The sequence below is a fragment of the Botryllus schlosseri genome, chromosome 1 (assembly GCF_051294905.1).
Source record: "Botryllus schlosseri isolate E-star chromosome 1, Bs_hap1, whole genome shotgun sequence".
Taxonomy (NCBI): Eukaryota; Metazoa; Chordata; class Ascidiacea; order Stolidobranchia; family Styelidae; genus Botryllus; species Botryllus schlosseri.
In genome coordinates this window covers 5,017,660-5,039,303 of record NC_137236.1, presented here as the reverse complement: position 1 = coordinate 5,039,303, position 21,644 = coordinate 5,017,660, and the positions used below count along the sequence as shown (strand labels likewise).

The following is a 21,644-nucleotide window of genomic DNA, read 5'->3' as shown; positions in this document are numbered from 1 at the left end:
ATTCGTTGATTGTTTAGTGAAGCCATCGCCTTAGAGACAGTCGGAAACGGCAAGGTCATTATCGGAAATAGTTGTGCGTAGGAATGGTACGCAGTGTGCCTAGTTTTGATACATAACTAGTTGTCTATACTTTGTTCCGGTTCGTTAAATCATGACATTAACACTACCTTTATGCGCTGCGATCAACCAGTCTCCTTAATCCTGGGTTGATAAATCCAGACGAACGCGATAATCGACTTCATTGCTAATCCAACTTTATTATCTCCGCCCTAAGCCATAATCAAACATCACGTTCCAAGCATGCCTGAATATAGAATGATGTTGTTTCTTAATAAACGTGTTTCTGGGTGATTTCAAACAGATCGGTGCATTAATTGCAGCGCTGTGATGACGGATAAAAAGAAGGCGGTGTTCTAGTTCTGAACAAGATTACCACCTCTTACATTTTGCGATTACTAACATATCAAATATATATTTGTTCAGCCGACTGAAAATTTAAAGCAGACTGGCACAGGTGTGGGGACTCGCAGTCGATGGCCACTGGTTAAGGTCATGCGACTTACAGACAGCCAAAAGGCATTACAATACTACTATGGCGAAATGTTTCATAGTGCCCTGCACACTTCTTGCAAAAGGGCATTCTATGTGACCCGCAATTCTGATAAAATCAAAGTAAATGACGATTTTAAGCCATTATGTGCCTCAATAGTGTTGCATTGTCACAGAAGATTAGGGCTATGTTGTCAGTACAAATATTCATCACATGTTTCACTCAGTATATCATTTCTTACCCAATCATGCTGGCTAGGGAGTGACACAGGTTTTCCTCTACCGCTGCTGAGTTCTTGGAGAAGCAACCGTCACGAATCAAACAATAAATATCTGGTGCGGTGGGAGAGAGGTGAAACCACCGACCAAAGGTTATTTTCCGTAGACGCTGCAGCTATAATCGAGCTCTCGTTAACAGTGTCGCTAATGTCTATAGCTCTGAGTAGTTCAATTGATATGCCTAATGATTATTCATATCACGATTTACCTCAGCTTGCCTCTTTAGTATTCAGGGTTCATGAGTTCGTCGTAGCAGCTTCAAGGTTTCATCAAACAAAACAAAGTTAAGAGCACCGTGGTGCGCTATGAATTACAAATAATCTGAACGAAACAAAATCTTATGAAGGAACGAAATTGTTGACAAAATGCAGCGAGTGTATCACAAAAATACACACATAATTTATCGGGTATTCAATATATTTTAAAGCGAAACAGAATAAAAATATTACGTGTTGCGGCTGACTGTTTACAATCATATCATCACCAAGGATAGCGATCAATGATGTGCTAATCACCTGTATCACAAATATACGGGGATCCATTTCACATCGTCTTTGCAAGGATGCTGCATACTGCTGGAATTAGGAGATACTACTAGCAAAAAGCCGACAGAACATCATATCAGACTATAAGGAGCTTATTGTAGCTCCATGATCATCCATTAATATGAACGGATTGAAAATGAGGAAGTGAAAATGTCGACAAATTGCATGAAATGAATGGCAGGAAGAAATACATATTTACAAGATGGTCACAACATTACAATTCGAAACGAAATCGAAATTAATATGCGCAGACTGCTAATTATCCGAGAATGTGACAAAGGATAATGCGCACAACGCCTAAAATTTAGGTGACATAAACTATAGTATTAGCTCATCACACGGTGATACGAAGATTTGAATATCCACATCAAACTTCTCTGACCAACAGACCCAGCGCAAATTACCACAAAGAAGTCTTCATTGAAACTGATTCAGGCAGTACCTTAATTTTCCATGTATAATGCGCAAAATTTTCCCGATTTTTTGGTCTAAAAGCGGGAGTGCGTCTTATGCATGGGTACAAAAAGCCTTGAAAAAATCTCCCTCGAAACATAACTTGAAATCACCCTTTCTTCATGTTTGTTTCAATCACGCAACACATTCAGCCACCATGCCCGGTAATTAGTATTATCAGTGTTACGCGCTGCCAATTAGCGAGAAGCCTGTTGCCGATTAGCGTCTGCGCTGTTCCGCTGTGCAACAGCAAGCGATCTCCTGGGGAGTTGGTTGCCGTTTGTACGCGAGCGAAATTAGGACACTGGATTGCTGCACCCGCACGCAGCGATTCTCGCTAATTTATCGCGTCAACTACAGGCCTGAACAATCGCATTAACAGCACGCCATGTGCGCAAGACGTAATCGCTGGCCTACACACTAGTCGCATCTCCAACAGGCCTAATGCGCACGACATAACCGTTTGCCTGAACAATCGCATCTAATAGGCCTGAATAGGCCTTAGGCTAATAGGCGCATAGGCCTAATAGGCCTTGTGCGCAAGATATCGTCCTGGCCTGAAATATCGCGTCGCGGGCCTCGCGGGCATTGGCTGCTATCATCGTTTAAGACAATGCCGTTAAGTGTATAATGATTAGCGATGATTATGTCATGATTGTTCAACAGTGACATCGCAAAACAGAATGACATCGAATACCAAAATAAAACTATTCATGTACTGTGGATACAGGGTGCGTACTATACATGGATACATGCTTTTCCCCAGTAACACAGCACATTGAAAAGCCCAGACGAAGAGAGAGCCGAACTCTTGAAAGGAGGCAGCAAATGAGCCGAAAAAAGACTCGAGTTCAAGAAGACATGCCATTATGAAATGTTTGAAATTCACTGTGTGGGCGCAAATAACCACGATGTTGCAAGCGCCAATTATATGAGGTAATAAAAACAACAACAACACGCCATTTTAAGGGTGCATATTACACATGAGGGCGTAATATTCGGAAAATTACGGTAATTAAAATATGAAACTAGGAGAAACATTTTCAAACTGGAAAAATCAGATGAGAAAAACAAAGTATACAGATTTTTGTGGCAAAACTATATGGATATGTGCAAGAGGCTTGGTAAGACGAAGATACAAGTCCACCGCCACTTTTACACACCCGGCACAGTAGACATTTAGCCGGGAAGGTGATTCAAAGATATATGTGTTGAGTACTCGTACAGATTTGATCGCAATATTAAATCGTATTGACATGATAGCAGAGTGAACGGACGTCCACTCTAAGTAACAGCATATTTTAATATAAGGCTGTCAATATTACTGCATCATGTTCGAGATCATTTTTGCGAATATAAAAAGACATGCGTTCTGCTATTCTCCTGTATGTGTATTTCCATCTCTTTTCAAGGCACCAAGGCGGGTAAACGCTTTTCCGCACGTCTGACATGCAAATTTTTGACTCCCTAATGTGTATGTCCATGGTTTTTGTAGTCACCAAGCTGGGAAAAAACTTTTCTGCCGATCTGACATGCATAGCTTTCGACACCAGCATGTGTTTTCTCGTGTGTTTTCAAGTGTCCCATCAGAGCAAACGCTTTTCCGCAGATCTGACATCCATAGTTTTAGAGTCCAGTATGTGTATTTCCATGTCTTTTCAGGTTACTGAGCTGAATAAACGCTTTTCCACAAATTTGACACCCATAGTTTTTGACTCCAGTATGTGTATTTCCATGTTCTTTCAAGTTACCGAGCTGGGTAAACGATTTTCCGCAGACCTGACATGCATAGTTTTTGACTCCAGTATGTGCATTCCCATGTCTCTTTAAGTCACCAAGGCGGGCAAAAACTTTTCCGCAGATCTGACATCCATAGTTTTTGAATCCAGTATGTATATTTCCATGTTCTTTCAAGTTACCAAGCCAAGCAAACGCTTTTCCGCATACCTGACATGCATAGTTTCTGACTCCGGTATGTGTATTTTCATGTCTTCTCAAGTCACGAAGCTGGGTAAACGCTTTTCCGCATATCTGACATGCATAGTTTTTGACTCCAGTATGTGTATTTCCATGTTCTTCCAAGTTACCGAGCTGGGTAAACGCTTTTCCGCAGATCTGACATGCATAGTTTTTGACTCCAGTATGTGTATTTCCATGTTCTTTCAAGTTACCGAGCTGGGTAAACGCTTTTCCGCATATCTGACATGCATAGTTTTTGACTCCAGTATGTGTATATTCATGTTCTTTCAAGTTACCGAGCTGGGTAAACGATTTTCCGCAGATCTGACATCCATAGTTTTTGACTCCAGTATGTGTATTTCCATGTCTTTTCAAGTTACTACGATGGGTAAACGCTTTTCCGCAAATCTGACATGCATAGTTTTTTACTCCGGTATGTGTATTCTCATGTGTTTTCAAGTTACTGAGCTGAATAAACGCTTTTCCACAGATCTGACACTCATAGTTTTTGACTCCAGTATGTGTATTTCCATGACTTTTCAAGTCACAAAGCCAGGAAAACGCTTTTCCGCAAATCTGACATGCATAGTTTTTTACTCCAGTATGTGTATTTCCATGTCTTTTTAAGGCACCAAGCTGGGTAAACGCTTTCCCACAGATCTGACATGCATAGTTTTTGACTCCGGTATGTGTATTTTCATGTCTTCTCAAGTCACGAAGCTGGGTAAACGCTTTTCCGCATATCTGACATGCATAGTTTTTTACTCCAGTATGTGTATTTCCATGTATTTTTAAGACATCAAGCTGGGTAAACGCTTTCCCACAGATCTGACACTCATAATTTTTGACTCCAGTATGTGTATTTTCATGTTCTTTCAAGTTACCAAGCCGGGTAAACGCTTTTCCGCAGATCAGACATGCATAGTTTTTGACTCCAGTATGTGTATTTCCATGTCTTTTCAAGTTACTACGATGGGTAAACGCTTTTCCGCAAATCTGACATGCATAGTTTTTTACTCCAGTATGTGTATTTCCATGTCTTTTTAAGGCACCAAGCTGGGTAAACGCTTTCCCACAGATCTGACAGTCATAGTTTTTGACTCCAGTATGTGTATTTTCATGTTGTTTCAAGTGACCAAGCCGGGTAAACGCTTTTCCGCAGATCAGACAAGTATAGTTTTTGACTCCAGTATGTATAGTTCCATGTGTTTTCAAGTGACCAAGCTGGGTAAACATTTTTCAGCAGATCTGACATGCATAGATTTTGCTTCCAGTATGGATAGTTCCATGTGTTTTGAGGTCGCCAACCAGTACAAACGATTTTCCACAGATCTGACAGTCGTGGTGAACAGTACGTGTATCAGCAAGTCTTTTCAAGTTACCGATCGGAATAAACTCATTGCCATTGCCCTTGCGTTCATGATTTTTCAAAAAAGTGTGGGATAGTAAATGTTTTTTCAATAAAGTGATTGCAGCAAAGGTTTTTCCACATATCTCACATTCGGTATTTCGATCTATAAGGTGGAATCGCAAGTGGGCTTTCAATCCGTCCTTACGATGGAAGCTCTTCCCACAGATCGAGCACATCTTCCTTGTCATTATTCTGGATTATCTGTATATTACTTTACTTCTTGAAGCATCCCACATCAAACGCTCTCTGCTTGAAAACGAGGATCCAACGATAGCTTGGATGCGGCATTAAATAGTATTATAATTCTAATATTATGGCAACTTAGTCTGAAATACAGAAAGAATTAGCAAAAACGGAGCAGTGTGATGAATAAAAATATCCAAGAATAACAAACTTATGATTTCATATTACTAGTTTAGTAGAATTATTAGGCATTGTGATGATCGGTAACCTGACAATTCAGACGTGTAGTTCCTTATAGATGTTTCACACAAACTTTATGGATCACAATTACATTTCAGATTCGCTTTCGGATATTGGTTCGATATACATATATATTTAATTGACCATAGGTGCCTAAATGGCTGGCGCCAAATGTTCCTGTACTGACAATCAGAACCCTACAAAAGAATGTCATCTTGGAGAGAAAAATTAATCACCAGTGCAGAAATATCAATTCGAAATCGTGCGCGTCTTTTAGTTTAATAGGTATGGGCGATTTAAATATCTTTTGACATAGCAGACAGGCCACAAAATGTCATTACGTAACGAAGTCATTACACCCACGGGTCCGCCCGAATATGTTCAATTAATATTTACGGGCCCTACAATTTCCAAGACACATCACTCAACTTTACCGGTAAATCTGAATACATGAGCAGAGAGAGGATAAAAAATTGACACCCGATCATATTGACCGATTCAATTATGAATTAGAAAAATTTTTCGCGCTTGGCGCGAATTAAGCCGCTTAACTAAAGAGTCCATCAATTTGTGCTGAGAAGTAGCGGTAAAGAGATATCGGGGAAGTTGGGTCTGAGGGGGGCAGAAGTTTGTTTTATCGCCCTATGGAGGGGGGGCAAGACCAGCGTATTGGGGGGGGGCTGGCGAAGTGCTGTTACGGTCCTTTTGGGATCAATTCGGAGAAATCACCTTTTTTAGTAGTCAACTCGGCGAAATTTAGCGGGAAAAGTGTAATTTCAAGGTCGAGCCGAAAAGTTGACCTTTTCCTTAGTCAACTCGTCGGTGATTTCAGTCTGTATGCACATTTTTCGGTTCCCAATATTTGGGGGGCGATGATCGGTGTGGAGTCGAAAAAGGTTGGGAACCACTGCCCTAGGGTGTACCAGAATTTGCAAAGGGTGTACAGGGGTGTACCAGATCCGAATTACAGTGAGCCGATGGCTAACTATCACAGAGGCATGTTTATGGGTCAGTCCAGGTTGACGCACAGGTTATTGAGCAATATGGTACGATGTTATCTCAAGTGTAATACTGTACACCGCTTGATTGTGATGTCATAAGCAAATATTTCTCCTATTCATTTAGCCGTCGGCAATAAACCAATTGTTCCGTTTGGTGTTGGAAAGTATGCAGTTAACAAACATATGTGTTCTGCTGGTCATTTGTCTTTTAGTGATTTTTGAGGAAACCGCCGCGATAGCTCAGACTTCTTGAATCGGTACTTTCTACCCGACGTTAATAAATATACCGCAATGCACATAAACGAAGTGACGTAGCCAGGGTTGAAACAGCTTCCATGTTGAAATCGAAACCCTTTTGTTTTAAAATGCCGAGTCTATGTCCAATATTTTGCCATACATTTGCAATTTAGTATTTTGTTATTAGTGATGAAAAGTAGCGACAATAGAGATCTGAGGTTACTGACATACCTTGCAGCCCATGTGCTACTATCGACTGTGTGTGGTATGGGGCAGGCCTGATACGCAGTAGGCTGGTGCGCCTGCTATTATCGCTGATCTGAATAACTGCTTCTGTAGCAGTAGCTTTACCTACTCTCTCCCCAATACTGTTACATCTAGGTTGATTATCGTTCGTAATGTCATGCTGTTTTTGGGCTGACACGAAATAAATTCCAAGTTGCGTGGCGGCGGCGTAACTGGCTGCGAGTATACTCTGTGACCAAATACTATTTTATTCAAATCCAAATATTTTAACGGCAATAACTCCGCTTTTAATGGTTGGAATTCAACCAAATTTGAAGAACATCGTTTTTATAGACAACCTACTACTTTCATGGGGTGAACAGAATAAGTTCAAATTTTTCGTTATATATTTTTTATATAATAAATAGAAACTTTCTTCTCCCGTAGCAATGCGGCTACTGGTTGGAATTGAACCAAATTTAGTGTGTAGGCTTAAGTTAGGTAACCTAGCAATTTTATCAAGTAGCCAGTACGATTTGAGAAAAAAAGTCATTTTTGACGACCCATAATGAACAGGGGTGTACGAGTTTTGAGCAAACGTTAAAAGGGTGTACAACGTCGGAAAAGGTTGAAGAGCACTGCACTAGGCCACTACCCAGCCCCATCACTAGCGCTTTCAGATCATCTTTGGAGCTCACCAAAAATTTAGCATCACGGGACCCAAATATATTTTTTTTTGGTTTCATTACGCCTAGTTCACTCTGCAACTGAAGATGGAATTTCCAATAGGAAATAGTATTATCCTTCATAATTCCATGTGGAAGCCAGTACAATTTCAATGAAATTTTTGATTGTTGCGAAAAATCAATAATATTCTACCTTAATAGCTTTCTTATAACAGACTTGGCCATTTCATCAACTAGCAAGTTAAATTTTGAAAACAAAAGTGATTTTTAAACAACACCAGCAGTCTACTATACACAGCCCAAAAAATATGACACTCTAATACGAGCAGGAATGTTGGCAGCATCCCAAATATATATCTTCTAGAACAGTAGTTCTTCAAACTTTTTAAGACACTCCTCCTTGGTCAATATTAATAACTTTCACCACCCACTTATCATCAAATCAAAAGGCAAGGTATTGTGAAAGCTATAACTGTTTATAGCCGTGCTTCTTGACCTTTTCCAACTAACCTGGTGACCCCATACAATAGTCTGCAAGACTTCGGCAAACCACAAAACCAAAATCTATCTCATCACACAACTGATGCATTACTATAGAAGACTAGTGCACAAAATCAACTGTGCATAAACAACAATGTGAAAATTACAGAACCATTATTGAAAGATTTTCACAGAAAAAGATAAAAATATTAATGAAGATTTACTGCAAATAGGGGCGACTTCTGCTCTGTGAGTCTGGTGTATGTCTTGACGCCAGCGTATCCCCCGAGACTGGCTCAGCGTGACCCTGGGGTTCATGTGATTGAAAAAAAAATTGATATCGGACTACACATATAAATTACTAATACCGTAATTTTCTGAATACAATGCACCCCCATGTATAATACGCAACCTTAAAATGGCGTGTAAATTCTGGGGAAAAGCCTGTCCCCATGTATAGTACGCACCATGCATTCGCAATACGTAAAAAGTTGTGATTTAGTACACGATGTTGTTCTATTGTGCGATGTCACTCTCGAACAATCATGACATAACCATCGCTAATCATAAAACAATTAACGTCATTGTCTCTAAACGAGAGAAAGATAGTAGCCAAAGCCTGCGAGGCCAGCGACACATGACATTTTGCGCAAGGGGACTTTTACAATTGCAGATGTTATTGCTCAGGCCAACGGTTATGTCGGGCGCACCAATCCTGTTGGGGATGCGACTGATTACGCAAACGATTATATCTTGCGCAGATGACCTGTTGTGTATGCAAGAGACCGCGTACTGTGCAGAAGACTCTCTTTAATTGGCAACATGCTTTTTGTTAATTGGCAACGCGCTTGTCTATTTGGCAGCGCGTTACAATCTATAAAACGAATTACGGGGTACGATGGCTAGAGATGCGCGATTGGAAACAAACATGAAGATGGTGTGATTTAAAGTTTTTGATTGAGGGAGATCTTTTCAACGCTTGCTGTACCCATGTATAGTACGCACCCCCCTATTTTATGGCAAAAAATCGGTAAAATTTTGCGCATTATTCATGGAAAATTACGGTACTCGGAAGGCAAATAGCGTTGAGAGCAACAACCATTTTTCAGGCTCTTGAATATTCAGTTAAGAATATCATGTAGCGTCAGCAATCAAGGCTATTTACTCTGCACATTGTTCGGAATCCAGGGACCAAGACAATAAGCTTTGTACTATCGATATACATTTCAGTACAGTGGTTCTCGAACTGGGAGCGCGAAAACGAAGTTTACCGAATTAGCGCGATTTAATCCCGGCTTGTGGTTGCTGCCCTGTGTATTTTCAGTCTTTGATATTTCAGAATTCTCTCATGAACAGCTATAACCTTCCATGCCATCGAATTTTCACTATCATAAATGGAGGCGTGCTTAAAGAAGTTTGAGAACCACTGCTTGAGAGTCTTAGAAAAACAGGAAAAGGGGTTTATAGAGATTAAAAAATGTATCTGGTTTAACATTGTTTCGAATCATGGCTGCAAATAGATAGACCGTCACTTTTTCATTATCTAACGTCAACACATTCACTGAGCAGCATTTATTAAAAAGGTAATTTAGAAATTAAATCAAAATACTCTGGGGCATATACCTATAACTTTTCACTTGGCCCGCCAACATATTTTCTACTTCTCATTCGGCCCTGCAGAGGAAAATAATTGCCCACGCCTGTTCTAAAGTGTCAATGAAGATGACCCACCTTTGGCACATTTTAACAAGCAAAAGCTTGTTTTGTTCCGACTCCAGCGAGTTTAGAGGTTTTAGCAAATCCACCTTCTCCAAGAAATGGACATTTGGTGAATAGTTCCCAGTAAAGTCATCACAAATTAATTTGGAGATCTCTTTCACCGCAAATTAAACGTTTTAAGATATAATCTTGAAATCAAAACCAAATTAATCTGAAAAATGAATTATCGTTCATTAGCATGCTGGCAGCACACTTATACAAGCTACTGGATGTTGAAACTGCAGAATAGTACTGTTCAAAAATAATTTTTTCTTCTGGATTCCAGCCATTCAGGCATCAAATTGTCAGGTTACCTTGAAAAAGGCCGCACACCAAATTTGGTTCAATTCTCACAAGGATAAGGCTCCACAGATCCAATTAAAATTTCTAATTTATAATGTAAAATTTTAAAAAATTCAAATTTCTCTGTCAGCCCCTTGAAATTATTGAGCTATCTTCAGAGACGATGCAAAACAAATTTGACTCAATTCCAACAATAGAAGCGGAGTTATTTGAGTTTATAGTTGATAATCAACGGATTATCTTCGATCAAGGATAATCCGAGGATTATGAACGAAAAACTCAAATACCTCAGCTTTTACGGGTTAGAATCGAGCCAAATTTGTTTTTCATCCTTTTTGAAGATAACTCGACAATTTAATGGGGTTGACAAAAAAAATGTCTTTTTTTTAAATTCTACGTAATAAATTAAAAAAATTAATTGGCTCTGCAGAAGCTTAGACCTGTAAGAATTGAACCAAATTTGGTATGCAGGCTTTGTTATGGTAACCCGGCAATTTAATCAGTGAATGGCTGGAATCCGGAAAAAAAGTTATTCTTGAACAGCCCTACTGCACAATTAAGTCCGAACGAACGATGTTTGAAAATCAGTGACTAACGAAAACAGAACTCAATGGATTTGATTACCAAGTAACTCATTCACCATATTTTATCGGAATAAGATTGGCTTTCCAAATGAACAACAGTACAAAATTACTGGAGAATCAGACAGACAGAACTACCACTAAATAGGATAAACTAAGCAATTGTGAGCTAGCAATGGCTGCAAGATAATCACACAAATAAAAACCTATCACGACGATATTCAAGAAATGTAGAACGCTTGTTAAAAATGTACATCAATACTCAAAAATGTTGAGCAATAGTTTTCTCTTTCATATTGACCACTGTTAATGCAATAGGTTGCATGAATATCATAAAATGTACATGGAAAATAAGTAAGCTCATACAGAATGATAGTCAGAGACGTGTAGTAATACATTCACTGATGTTCCCGATCATGTCCAGCTCCAGGAGTGAAATATACGTAAATCGGCATCGCTATGAATTTGCAACTTTTTGAGATTCGATAAGTCACCAATTATGTGATCCTAGATTCGCACATTGGTGATTTATCATAATTACATATTCTGGGCAAAAGTGAGTTTTCATTGAAAGAATACTGGTACTGGAGGTCATTTCAAAATCTTCAGACCTTTTTTTCACTTGACCTTGCGTGACTTTCGAACTCAATATGTTAATCCATATGATGCTTGATGTTGGCCGTTTCAGAAAGTTTCACATTTATGATACCGGCATGCTTATCCATATTCAAATTGAGGGCAACCTTCTCAGTGAATACTTTACTACATATAGCACATGTATGATTTATTCCAGCATGCTTATCCATATGACGCTTTTTCCTAGAATATACACGTCATTTTAAGGGTGCGTATTATACATGGGGGCGCACTATATTCGGAAAATTACGGTATATGGCATAAAAATAAGAAATATTTGTTAAGTTCAAACATGTAGTGTTTATGCGGGCATGAAGTGTTATGTCAGATTTAAATCACAATTAAGATAACTATTTCCTTAAATTTTTGACAACAATTCTACACAGGAGAAAATAGCATCGAAACTATAATTCTCAGTGGTAAGTGACCACTTAGTGGCAAGGATCATATGATTTCTCAACTCAAAAAACACCCCTGTTGTCTCTATCAAATCATTAAAATCGCTGCGCCCACTGCCCAGCCCTAGCAATCACTACTGTAACACTTTTTGGATTATCTTTGGAGTTTACCTAAAATTTAGCATCGCGGGACCCAAATTTGATTTTTGGTTTCATAAGATCTAGTTAACTCCGCAACTGTGCAGTAATACAGTCTCATGAACCCACTCAATACAGTTTTAATACAGAATTATTATTCCTCATAATCCAACATTCCCTACCATACTACTTCTAGGCCTACGGGTAGGAATTGAGGCATATGCATGCATCATCCAACATTATTTGTTGACAAGACAACCTAATAATTTCATGTGGTACAGTTTCAATAAAATTTTCGATTGTAGTCAAAAATCAATAATTTTCTACCTTAATAAGATTTTTAACAACTTGGCAATTTCCTCAACTAGCCAGTAAATCACAAAAGTCATTCTTGAACAACCACACCAGTCAGTCCAGTATACACAATCACACATACCTAATAATATAAAACTGTAGTACAATAAAGAACGTTGGCAGTATCTTAAATGTATGTAGGTATATCTTCAAGAACAGTAGTTCTTCCACTTCTTAAGACATACCTCCTAGGTCAATATTTAAAATCTTCACCACCCAATTATCATCAAGGTATTTTAAAAGCTACAGCTATTTATAGCAGTGATTCTTGACCTTTTCTAACTAACGTGGCGAGCCCATACGATAATCTGCAAGCATTCAGCAAACCACGAAATTTCGACTAGTCAAAAAAAAAATCAATTACATTACACAACTGATGCATCACTACAGAATACTAATTCCAAAAATCAGCAGTGCATAAACAACAACGTCAAAATTACAGAACCATTATTAGATGATTTTCACAAGAAACGAAAAATATTCATGAATATTTACCGTGACTTCTGCAGCTACTCCTGAGACTGGCCCAGCGTGACCCCGGGGAGTGGGGTTCATGTGATTAAAAAATAAAATTTACATGGGACTGCACCTATGAACTTGCAAGGAAAATCCCGCCAAGATCAACAAACATAGTTCAGGCTTTTGAATATCTAGCCGAGAATATCATTTAACGTCGGCATACAGATATTTCAGTATTTTGTTCCTTCTACAAACTAACCTGAGCTAATTTTAAACCTGTCCGCACACAATTCGATATTAGCAACTCTTCGCAGGTTTTACGGCACCTGTACATACTAAAGCCAATTTAGGTTTACTCTCAGACTTGGACATTTCTTGACGGACATGAAAATTTAATTACAAATGCTGTTCATCAGGAGTAGGCCTAATTAAAATGTGCTATGTAATATGAATGGCATGATACAAAAGGTGTCCTCATTGAGGGCCTCACGTTGCTTCAATGTGTATTTTCCAGAAAATGTCTTAGCATATAGCAGGCAGACTTGGACAAATAGATTTTCAGCTTTTCGAAATTCATGAAAACTTGAATTAAGCTCACTTCATATCAGAGTCCATTCTCATAAACATAAGAATAGCAAATGTCTGTACGGCAAGCTTCACTCGTTACACATTGCACTGAATAATGTACTATACCCGAAGCATTTCCAGGAAAATCAGACAGTAAATAATAATAACGACATATTGCAAAAATTAGATTAGTATTGGATTACTATTACTGGCATGTCACTCTAATTAAACTGATGAAACAACCAGAACTATCTCGACGTTCAAGTCTGTTAACAGCTACAGACATTTACCAGTTACGCTCAAGTCAGTGAAATTTTCTGTTTGGTCCTTGGTTGAGTCATCAGAAAGTCCTGACTTGAGTCTGGATCGAGTCATGACTCAAGTTATTACATTCTTGGCAAGAACATCACCAAATAAAACAAGGGCAACACAATTTACATTATTAGAGGACAACACGTTCTCTACTTCTGATTCAAGTTTCAGTTAATCGGCAGGTCATTTTCTTTTGAATGCGCAACGAGAACTATAACTGGACGCTATTCAAAATCATGAACTAGAATTAGAACTACTTGAAAATTAGAACTACAAGGAAGTTTTTACAGCCATACCTATGTTATCTGTTAATAGTACGCACCATTCATTAACAGTACATGAATAGTTGTTTTAGTATTCCACCTCATTCTGTTTTGCGATGTCACTGTTCAACAATCATGACATAACCATCGCTGATCATATTACAATTACCAGCATTGTCTCTAAACCAGAGTAGATAGTAGCCCAAGCCTGTGAGGTCGGCGACGCGTTAGTTCCGGCCAGCGACACACGACATCTTGCGCACGAGAAGTATTACAATTACAGACGCGATTGCTCAGGCCAACGGTTATGTCGGGCGCACCAGTCCTGTTGGAGATGCGAATGATTACGCAAGCAACTTGCATATTGCATACAGCTTGGCTTGATAGCAAAATACCAAGCTCTCTGCTCATTCCAAAATATCTCCGAGTAGAAATTAACAGCTAGACTTGGACAGCTAGCAAATTTTCAGCTTTTCCAAAATAGACTAGAAACAGGCAATAGCTATCCTATAAGGATGGTGGCCGGAGAACCCGGCCCTACCAACTCGGCCCTCGGAGAACCCGGCCCTTGGAGAACCCGGCCCTCTGTGAATTCCTCGGGAAATTTTGAAATTAAGTGTATTCACAAGTACTAACATGAAATAATAAAGTAATAATGTTATTATCAACTGATTTGTCGGTCTTGTAAGGAGGTCAGGGCATGCGTAGGTCACGCAGTCACGGAGTGATCAGATCACGTGATCACGATTGCGTGGTCGGCTCATTGTTGAATTGACTTGGCGAGGGGCGGACGTTCGACATCCTCGTATCTGTTCATGACATCGCATTGTATATTGTGTGTGACTTGTTCAGATGAAAAATATATCCCAACGATTGTTATTGCTCACATATCAACCAGGTGTGGTCTGCTCGTTATTGCAACTGTAGGTTGAGGTGGGGTGTTAGGGTTGGGTAGGGTAGGGTAGGGGGGGAGACATTAGGGTTCTGGGAGTGGGACATTGGGTTCGGGTAGGATACTAGGGTTGGGGGAGGTGGGATATCAGGGTTGGTGGAGGTGGGATATTAAGGTTAGGGTAGGATATTAGGGTTGCCGGAGGTGGGTTATTAGGCAGGCCGTGTTATTTTTGACATATGCCAAAACTGCCAAAAATAACTTATTTTTGGCATTTTTCGATTTTTATTTTTGGCAGTTTTGGCATCGTCCTCTAAATAGATAGTTCCAGCCTCGAATTAGTCACAAAAACGCTTTATTTGGGCTGGTTTGTCAAAAGGCACCGCAAAATGTGCAGCATCCACGTATAATCAGTGCCAACAAACAATAAGAAGAAAAAAATACCCAACGATTTCATAGGTTAATAATATCAAACGAAACCACAAAATATGCAGTGTCCATCGGAATCGGTGCCAATGAGCAAAAAAAAAGAAAAGCCTAACAAACACGCTCAACAGCTGTTTGTTACAGCTGTTGAATAGACTTAAATCGTTTGCACTGTAACAGTGCTTCCAAACTCAGGTCAGCTAAGTTTCTCCTAAATTCATTTCTCGCCCAGCGAATCTGGGAAATATCGGCCTCAACAGTAGCCGTTGAGGGAAAGAATGTTGCCAGTCATCCACAAAAGGTTTTCAGAGCTTCGAAATCTTTGGAGGGCCGAACCGGCTTCCATGCATCATGAAAAGAGATCACTTCGCCAGTGCCATCGATCTAATCGCGGAAAGAATTTTCTTCCCGATACTTTTCCAGCAGTTTCCTGTGTTGTCTCTCAACAAATTCTATGTCGTAGCCCGACTATCATTTCTCCTTCAGTCTACCGATAGATCTTCGGAGGACTTTTGTCACTTCAGGTGGCTTTAATATTACCAACTCGCATGGAAGAGCCCTAGGAAGGTTAGCTTGTTTAAAAACATTGACGCAACAAGACTGTCTGGCAAAACGAGACTATGCAGCTCAGAATTAGCCAGACAGTTTGTTGCGTCACAATGTTCAACTTGATCACAATGCAAAAATCGTGGTTGATTTTGGGGGTTCCAGTTTCATGAGCAGAATATAATTTATATTTTAATAATCAGTACTCCGGCAGCTGCTCATTGATACACGTTTTATCAAATTTAGCGCTCGACAAGACGATCAAAAATGGTCGTAAAATTGCCTTTGGACAAATGACAAGTATGACGTAAACCGAATGCAGTCAGCCGTTCAATCTCGCTGTGCCCACACCATTTAGGACACCATGCTTTCACCCCTAATGGGTGGGCTGGGCCCAGATTAAGAAACCTGCCTTTCACAAATGCTCTTATCGCTTGTAACACGGTCCTGTTAACACAACACCATGAACGAAATACACTATTTGGCAGATTGTGTTATTTTTGGCATATGCCAAAAATTGCTTATTTTTGGCATTTTCAAATTTTTATTTTTGGCAGTTTTGGCATCTGGCTGCTGAAATGCCAAAAATAACACGGCCTGGTTATTAGGGGTAGGGTTAGGGTTGCCGGGGGTGGGATATTAGTAGTAGGGTTAGGGTTGCCGGGGGTGGGATATTAGGGGTAGGGTTAGGATATTAGGGTTGCCGGAGGTGGGATATTAGGATTGCCTGTGAATACAAAATTTCCCGAGGGCCGGGTACACATTTAATGCATTTTTTAATTCAAAATTGTTCGAGGGCCGCATTCACAGAGGTCCAGAGTATTCGAAAAACACCGTGAATACCACAACAAGTAGACCACGCGTGCTTGATATACAAAATTTCCCCAGGGCCGGGTTCTCCAAGGACCGGGTTGTCCGAGGGCCGAGTTGGTAGGGCCGGGTTCTCCAAGGGCCGGGTTCTCTGGTAATCGCGATACCATGTCTTGAAATAGAACTAGGCTATAGCAGGCAGCTTTTCTGGTACTTATTCGGTATCCCCATGATCGCCATCTTTTAGTGTTCCCGATAAACAGATACAGCGCAGTTGGTTTCGATGTGAAGCACAATCATTTTTATATATTCATGGGGAACATTAAAAGATGAGGATCATGGAGAACACTGGTCGCTGAGTGGAGAATACCGAAGAAGTGCCGCTTTTTTCCAGAATTGGCCTAGAATTCGATTTTTTAGCTTTTTCGAATTAGATAATCATTGGAGTGTAAGCTAAACAGGTTTTTCAAAATTATATTCAAAGAATTAGAATTACTAAATTTTCGAAAAACTGAATAGTTCAGTTCATATCAAATCAAACTTCATTCTGATAAGCATGATTGCGGCAAATGTCTGTAAACAGAACTCAGTTCGTTTCTCACTGTACGGTTCTCCTGTAGCATTTTCAGGAAATTGGATTAGAATTAAAATGAGAGCATGGACACATTACACAAATTAGATTAGAATTCGATTAATGACATTACCGTCTCATTAGTTTAGACAACTAGAATGATCTAGTTGTCCCAGTCTGCTGTAGCGCTGAAGCCGCTAATAAACAAGCAGTCACCCAAGTAAGCCAACCTCATGATCCGATGTTAAGACTTGCAGTGAGCTCAGTTGCATTCCAATTCATCATTCCTACATGAATGGTCTTGTCAGCGTGAAAAATAGTATCATCAAATGGTAATAGCTTGCATAATTATACAGATTCACAACGGGGAGTTGATTGCGTTTTAAGAAAAATTCTGCTTGCAATAATAGCTGATTGTGTTACTTGCAACAAGTTCAATCACCGGCGTATCGCAGTAATGATATAACTCTTGTTATCAGAGGGTGTACGGTTACAGTATTTGAAAAAATCATCTCTCACTACTTGACATCATTGCGATTGATGCTCGATTCAGAGTTCAGCACCCGAATCATTGTGACCAACCGCACTGGTGACATTAGCTGCAACAACATCACGCAATAGAACACTGGTCTGGGCTCACTGGGTAACTCCACAATTTTCCATTTAAAAATCACAACACATGTTTCTAGGTCAGAACTACACTCCAAAAAAAAAATAGACAGATTTGGTCTCAATGTCTCAAATCGATTTTTTACAAAAAAAAAAGTCTTAACGACCAATTAGTCTTACCAACTACTATATGTTTCAAAAGTAAGACACAAATTGATCGAAAATAGCAGCAGCGCTTAGGGGGCATCCTTCTCAATGTTAGTGTCTGAGCGAAGGGAAGCATGAGAGAGACCAGAATTTGCAGTGTTGGGATGATACTTTACTAAGGAGTTTACAAGATATTCAATAGATATAGTTATCAAGGTACATACCAATTACTACTACATGTACTATTCAGATCAATATATAAATGGTTGACTGAGTCGAAAATAGCATTTATGGTGAGACGAAAAATATTGCTCAATTCGTCTTAAAAACAAGACCAAAAAAACTGAAGCATCAAAAATGATCTCGATAAGCTAGCTGTGTCTGTGAAGTCCTTAGAAAAGTATTTTCCCATGGTCTCTCTCACTCTCCCCCTTCACTCAGAACCGAACATTGAAAAGGATGCCTATAAAGCAGTGCTTCTCGATCAAGTTGGGTCTTACTTTTGAGACGGAATGTACTTGGTAACACTAATTGGTCTTCAAGACTTTTTTTGCTAAAAAACGATTTGAGACAGAATGCACTTGGTAAGACTAATTGGTTTTGAGACTTCTTTTTCTAAAAAATCGATTTGGGACCAAATTTGTCTAATTTTATGCTCTTGGCTTGGCCCATGTCAACTTTCCGGTCTCATTTTCAAGACCACAAACCATGTTGTTTCTTGATTAGCGAAATCCGACTTAAAAATAAGACCAAAAATACTGACACATCAAAAACTGTCTCAAAAAGCCAGTTATATCTTATGCTCTTGGCCCATGTCAACTTTCTGGTCTCATTTTTAAGACCACAAATCATGTCATTTCTTGATTAGTGAAATTTGTCTTAGAAACAAGACCAAAAATACTGACACATCAAAAACTGTCTCAATAACCTATTTATGCCTTAGAGCTTCTGACCCATGTCAACTTTCCGGTCACAATTTTAAGACCACAAATCATGTCGTTTCTTGATTAGCGAAATTTGTCTTTAAAACAAGACCAAAATACTGACACATCAAAAATTGTCTTATTAAGCACAATATGTCTTATTAGATGCATTTTATTGGTCTCATTTGAAGACCAAATAATATTGACAATTATATATGGTCTTAAACAGCTGAATCAGTCTCAATTTAAAGACCCCAATTCATCAGTGAGACTGACATTGCTGCAAATAAGACGAAATCATCCTCATTTCTTAAATTTGAGACCAAATTTGTCTAATTTGTTTTTGTAGTGTAGAACTGCTCAATATTCAAAATCATTAACTAGAACTTCTTGGAAAAACAGTATCTAGCTGACCGTCAACTGACTAGATTGGTATTTGGAACAAGTCTGCTCTCTCTCTCTCTCTCTCTATGTTTCTCTCCAGGCATGCCTAGAACACATTGTTAGGTAGTGGCGAAATCAACAAATTAGCAATCAGTGTTAGGCAAGTTGCTGCAACATGTAGATGTCATAGACGAGATTCCAGAAACCTGGCAGCCTGAATAATACAAGGCATTATTATATCAATACAAAACATAACACATAGCAAGCTATCAGGACAAGCCTTACTTGTACTGACCGGCAATTTTCCAGAATACTCACGTAACAATATCTGTGCTACTGCTATTACTACGCACGCGCTTTAGTATCGATTTCGGAAGTGCCGCATATCGATTTTACAATCCGGCACAGGATACAGACACACCTCCATCACACCCATTGACTGCGCAAAACCATAGTGTTCGAAGGTGGTGTAGTGTAGACACTAGCGATCGTTCCGCTTTGGCAGTTTGGGAAGGCTGTCGTCAAGATGCATTCTCTGCCGCTTGAGCATAGAGAAAAATCGCGTTCTAATGAGATGTAGGAAGTAAATTGGTTAGCGCGGAATGTTTTCTGTGCCTGTGCGTCATTCTTGATGATGAGTTATCAATTTATAAATTAAGATGTGCGGCCTGTTCTGCAGCCTTAGCCGCTTCATGCCAGCATGGGAGAGAGAGAGATAGTCTTTATTTTCATCGAACCAAAATACATAACAAACGGCAGTGATGGTGGTACCGAAAATATGCGTGCACAGTATTCGGTATTAGATAGGAATGATCGATAAGACCGTGAAGGTCATCTAGTCTGATCACACCAGCATCAAACAGGTACACTTGACTCAGAGCAGTCTGGCTGTAAAAAAATGTTTAGTTAAGAAAGGAAAATAGAAAAGCAATTAAACAATGGTAGCAAATGATCAATGAAGCAATGTCTGGCCCTGGGCGAGGTAGGGCAACAGTGTAACGACAAGATGGGATCAAGTAGGGCTTTTTTGAATCTATTATAAGGCAATTCACGGATATGTGATGGTAATGCATTCCAAATGATAGGTCCCGAGTTGTCGATAGATCTCTTAGTTAGGTTGCTATTGCGTTGGGGTAAGTAGACGTTTCCTTTAGACCAGGGGTGGGCAAACTTTTGAGCTCGCGGGCCGCATTCAACATCTAAATCTATTCGCGGGCCGCATTATATAAAATTAAGATTATATGGTGAGGACATGTAGATAATATATGTTCCTATTTAAAATAAAACAAACATTGCTTTGATGATATCGCACACACGTCAGAAACATAGTGGCGAGATTTCATAGGCTGGTCGACCTCAATAACCAATTTGTCAAAATTATAGAGATGAAAGTTGTTTGTCCCGATTCTTAGAACTGGATTGCAATTTAAATCTATGAGCAGCGACCTGTTCATAGATTTACTAATTGCACTTTGGGCTCAGTTCCAGGACACAATACTGACAGCATCATAACCATGTTAGCTACAAACACGCATCTACGATGAGTAGATAAAATATAAATACCCCAATTCTACGCATACAGAGAACGAATCTACCTAAGACACGCGGAAATCGTTTCTATAAGCACATCACTGAAATAATTAAAACTTCAATGAAGTGGCCAATATGAAATACCAATCGTCATCCGAATTAGAGAGAGATATGATATTCTTTCTCGCCTGCACCATCGAGATGCTTTGGCGACGGAGTTGCGATACGGCCCCATGAGGTCATCTAGTCTGCGCCCCCGTTTTTTCTCCTCCATGCTATCCGTGATTGCTGAGCGCCTAGCAGGATAGCTGCGGATACCATTTGGTATGGTGAAAAATTTCGCGCCACCCTTATCGTCATATCACAAAACGCAGCTAGGGTGCTAGCAACCTAACAGATAGTTTGATGGCACGGAGGGTTACGAATATGGGTCAGGAATTTTTAAATATGAAATTGAGACTAAATACAGAGCAATAATCATGACGTGAACGAGAATCGCGCGGGGCGCGAAAAAATTAACAGTGGAGGGAGGGCGTACCACAGTTTTAGAACCACTGTCTTCGAATTATCATGGTGAAATATACTAAGAAAAAGTTTGATGAAGTCGCTGCAATAATTCGATTTTTAGTACGGATTTTATCAATATTTTTAAAAAGTTTCTTTAGACTCTCGCGGGCCGCACAGAACGGTGTGGCGGGCCGCATGCGGCCCGCGGGCCGTAGTTTGCCCACCCCTGCTTTAGACGAAGATGTCGTGTAACGGGAACGGACATGTTTAGCAGGTATGAAA

At 39.6% G+C, this 21,644-nt stretch overlaps 4 protein-coding genes across 8 annotated transcripts in view; 2 read left to right on the top strand and 2 right to left on the bottom strand.

Annotated features, from left to right (window-relative positions):
- The window catches only part of LOC145433115 (uncharacterized), a 28,403-nt gene extending 7,427 nt beyond the window's left edge, over positions 1 to 20,976 (bottom strand). The window contains exon 1 of one of the 2 annotated variants that reach the window (XR_013913064.1): positions 1,344 to 20,976. Coding sequence is in view for 1 of the 2 variants with exons in the window: in XM_080310091.1 (XP_080166217.1) it covers positions 3,453 to 5,021 (1,569 nt within the window). In the remaining variant the exon portion in view is untranslated. Of the gene's footprint in view, positions 1 to 1,150 lie in introns of those variants that run through there. The other variant, XM_080310091.1, reaches the window with a different exon arrangement.
- Positions 1 to 21,644, top strand: part of LOC145436146 (serine/threonine-protein kinase PLK1-like) — a 992,061-nt gene that overhangs the window by 297,409 nt on the left and 673,008 nt on the right. The window lies entirely within an intron of this gene.
- The window catches only part of LOC145440759 (uncharacterized), a 151,282-nt gene that overhangs the window by 47,863 nt on the left and 81,775 nt on the right, over positions 1 to 21,644 (bottom strand). The window lies entirely within an intron of this gene.
- Positions 1 to 21,644, top strand: part of LOC145443015 (uncharacterized) — a 290,638-nt gene that overhangs the window by 225,234 nt on the left and 43,760 nt on the right. The window lies entirely within an intron of this gene.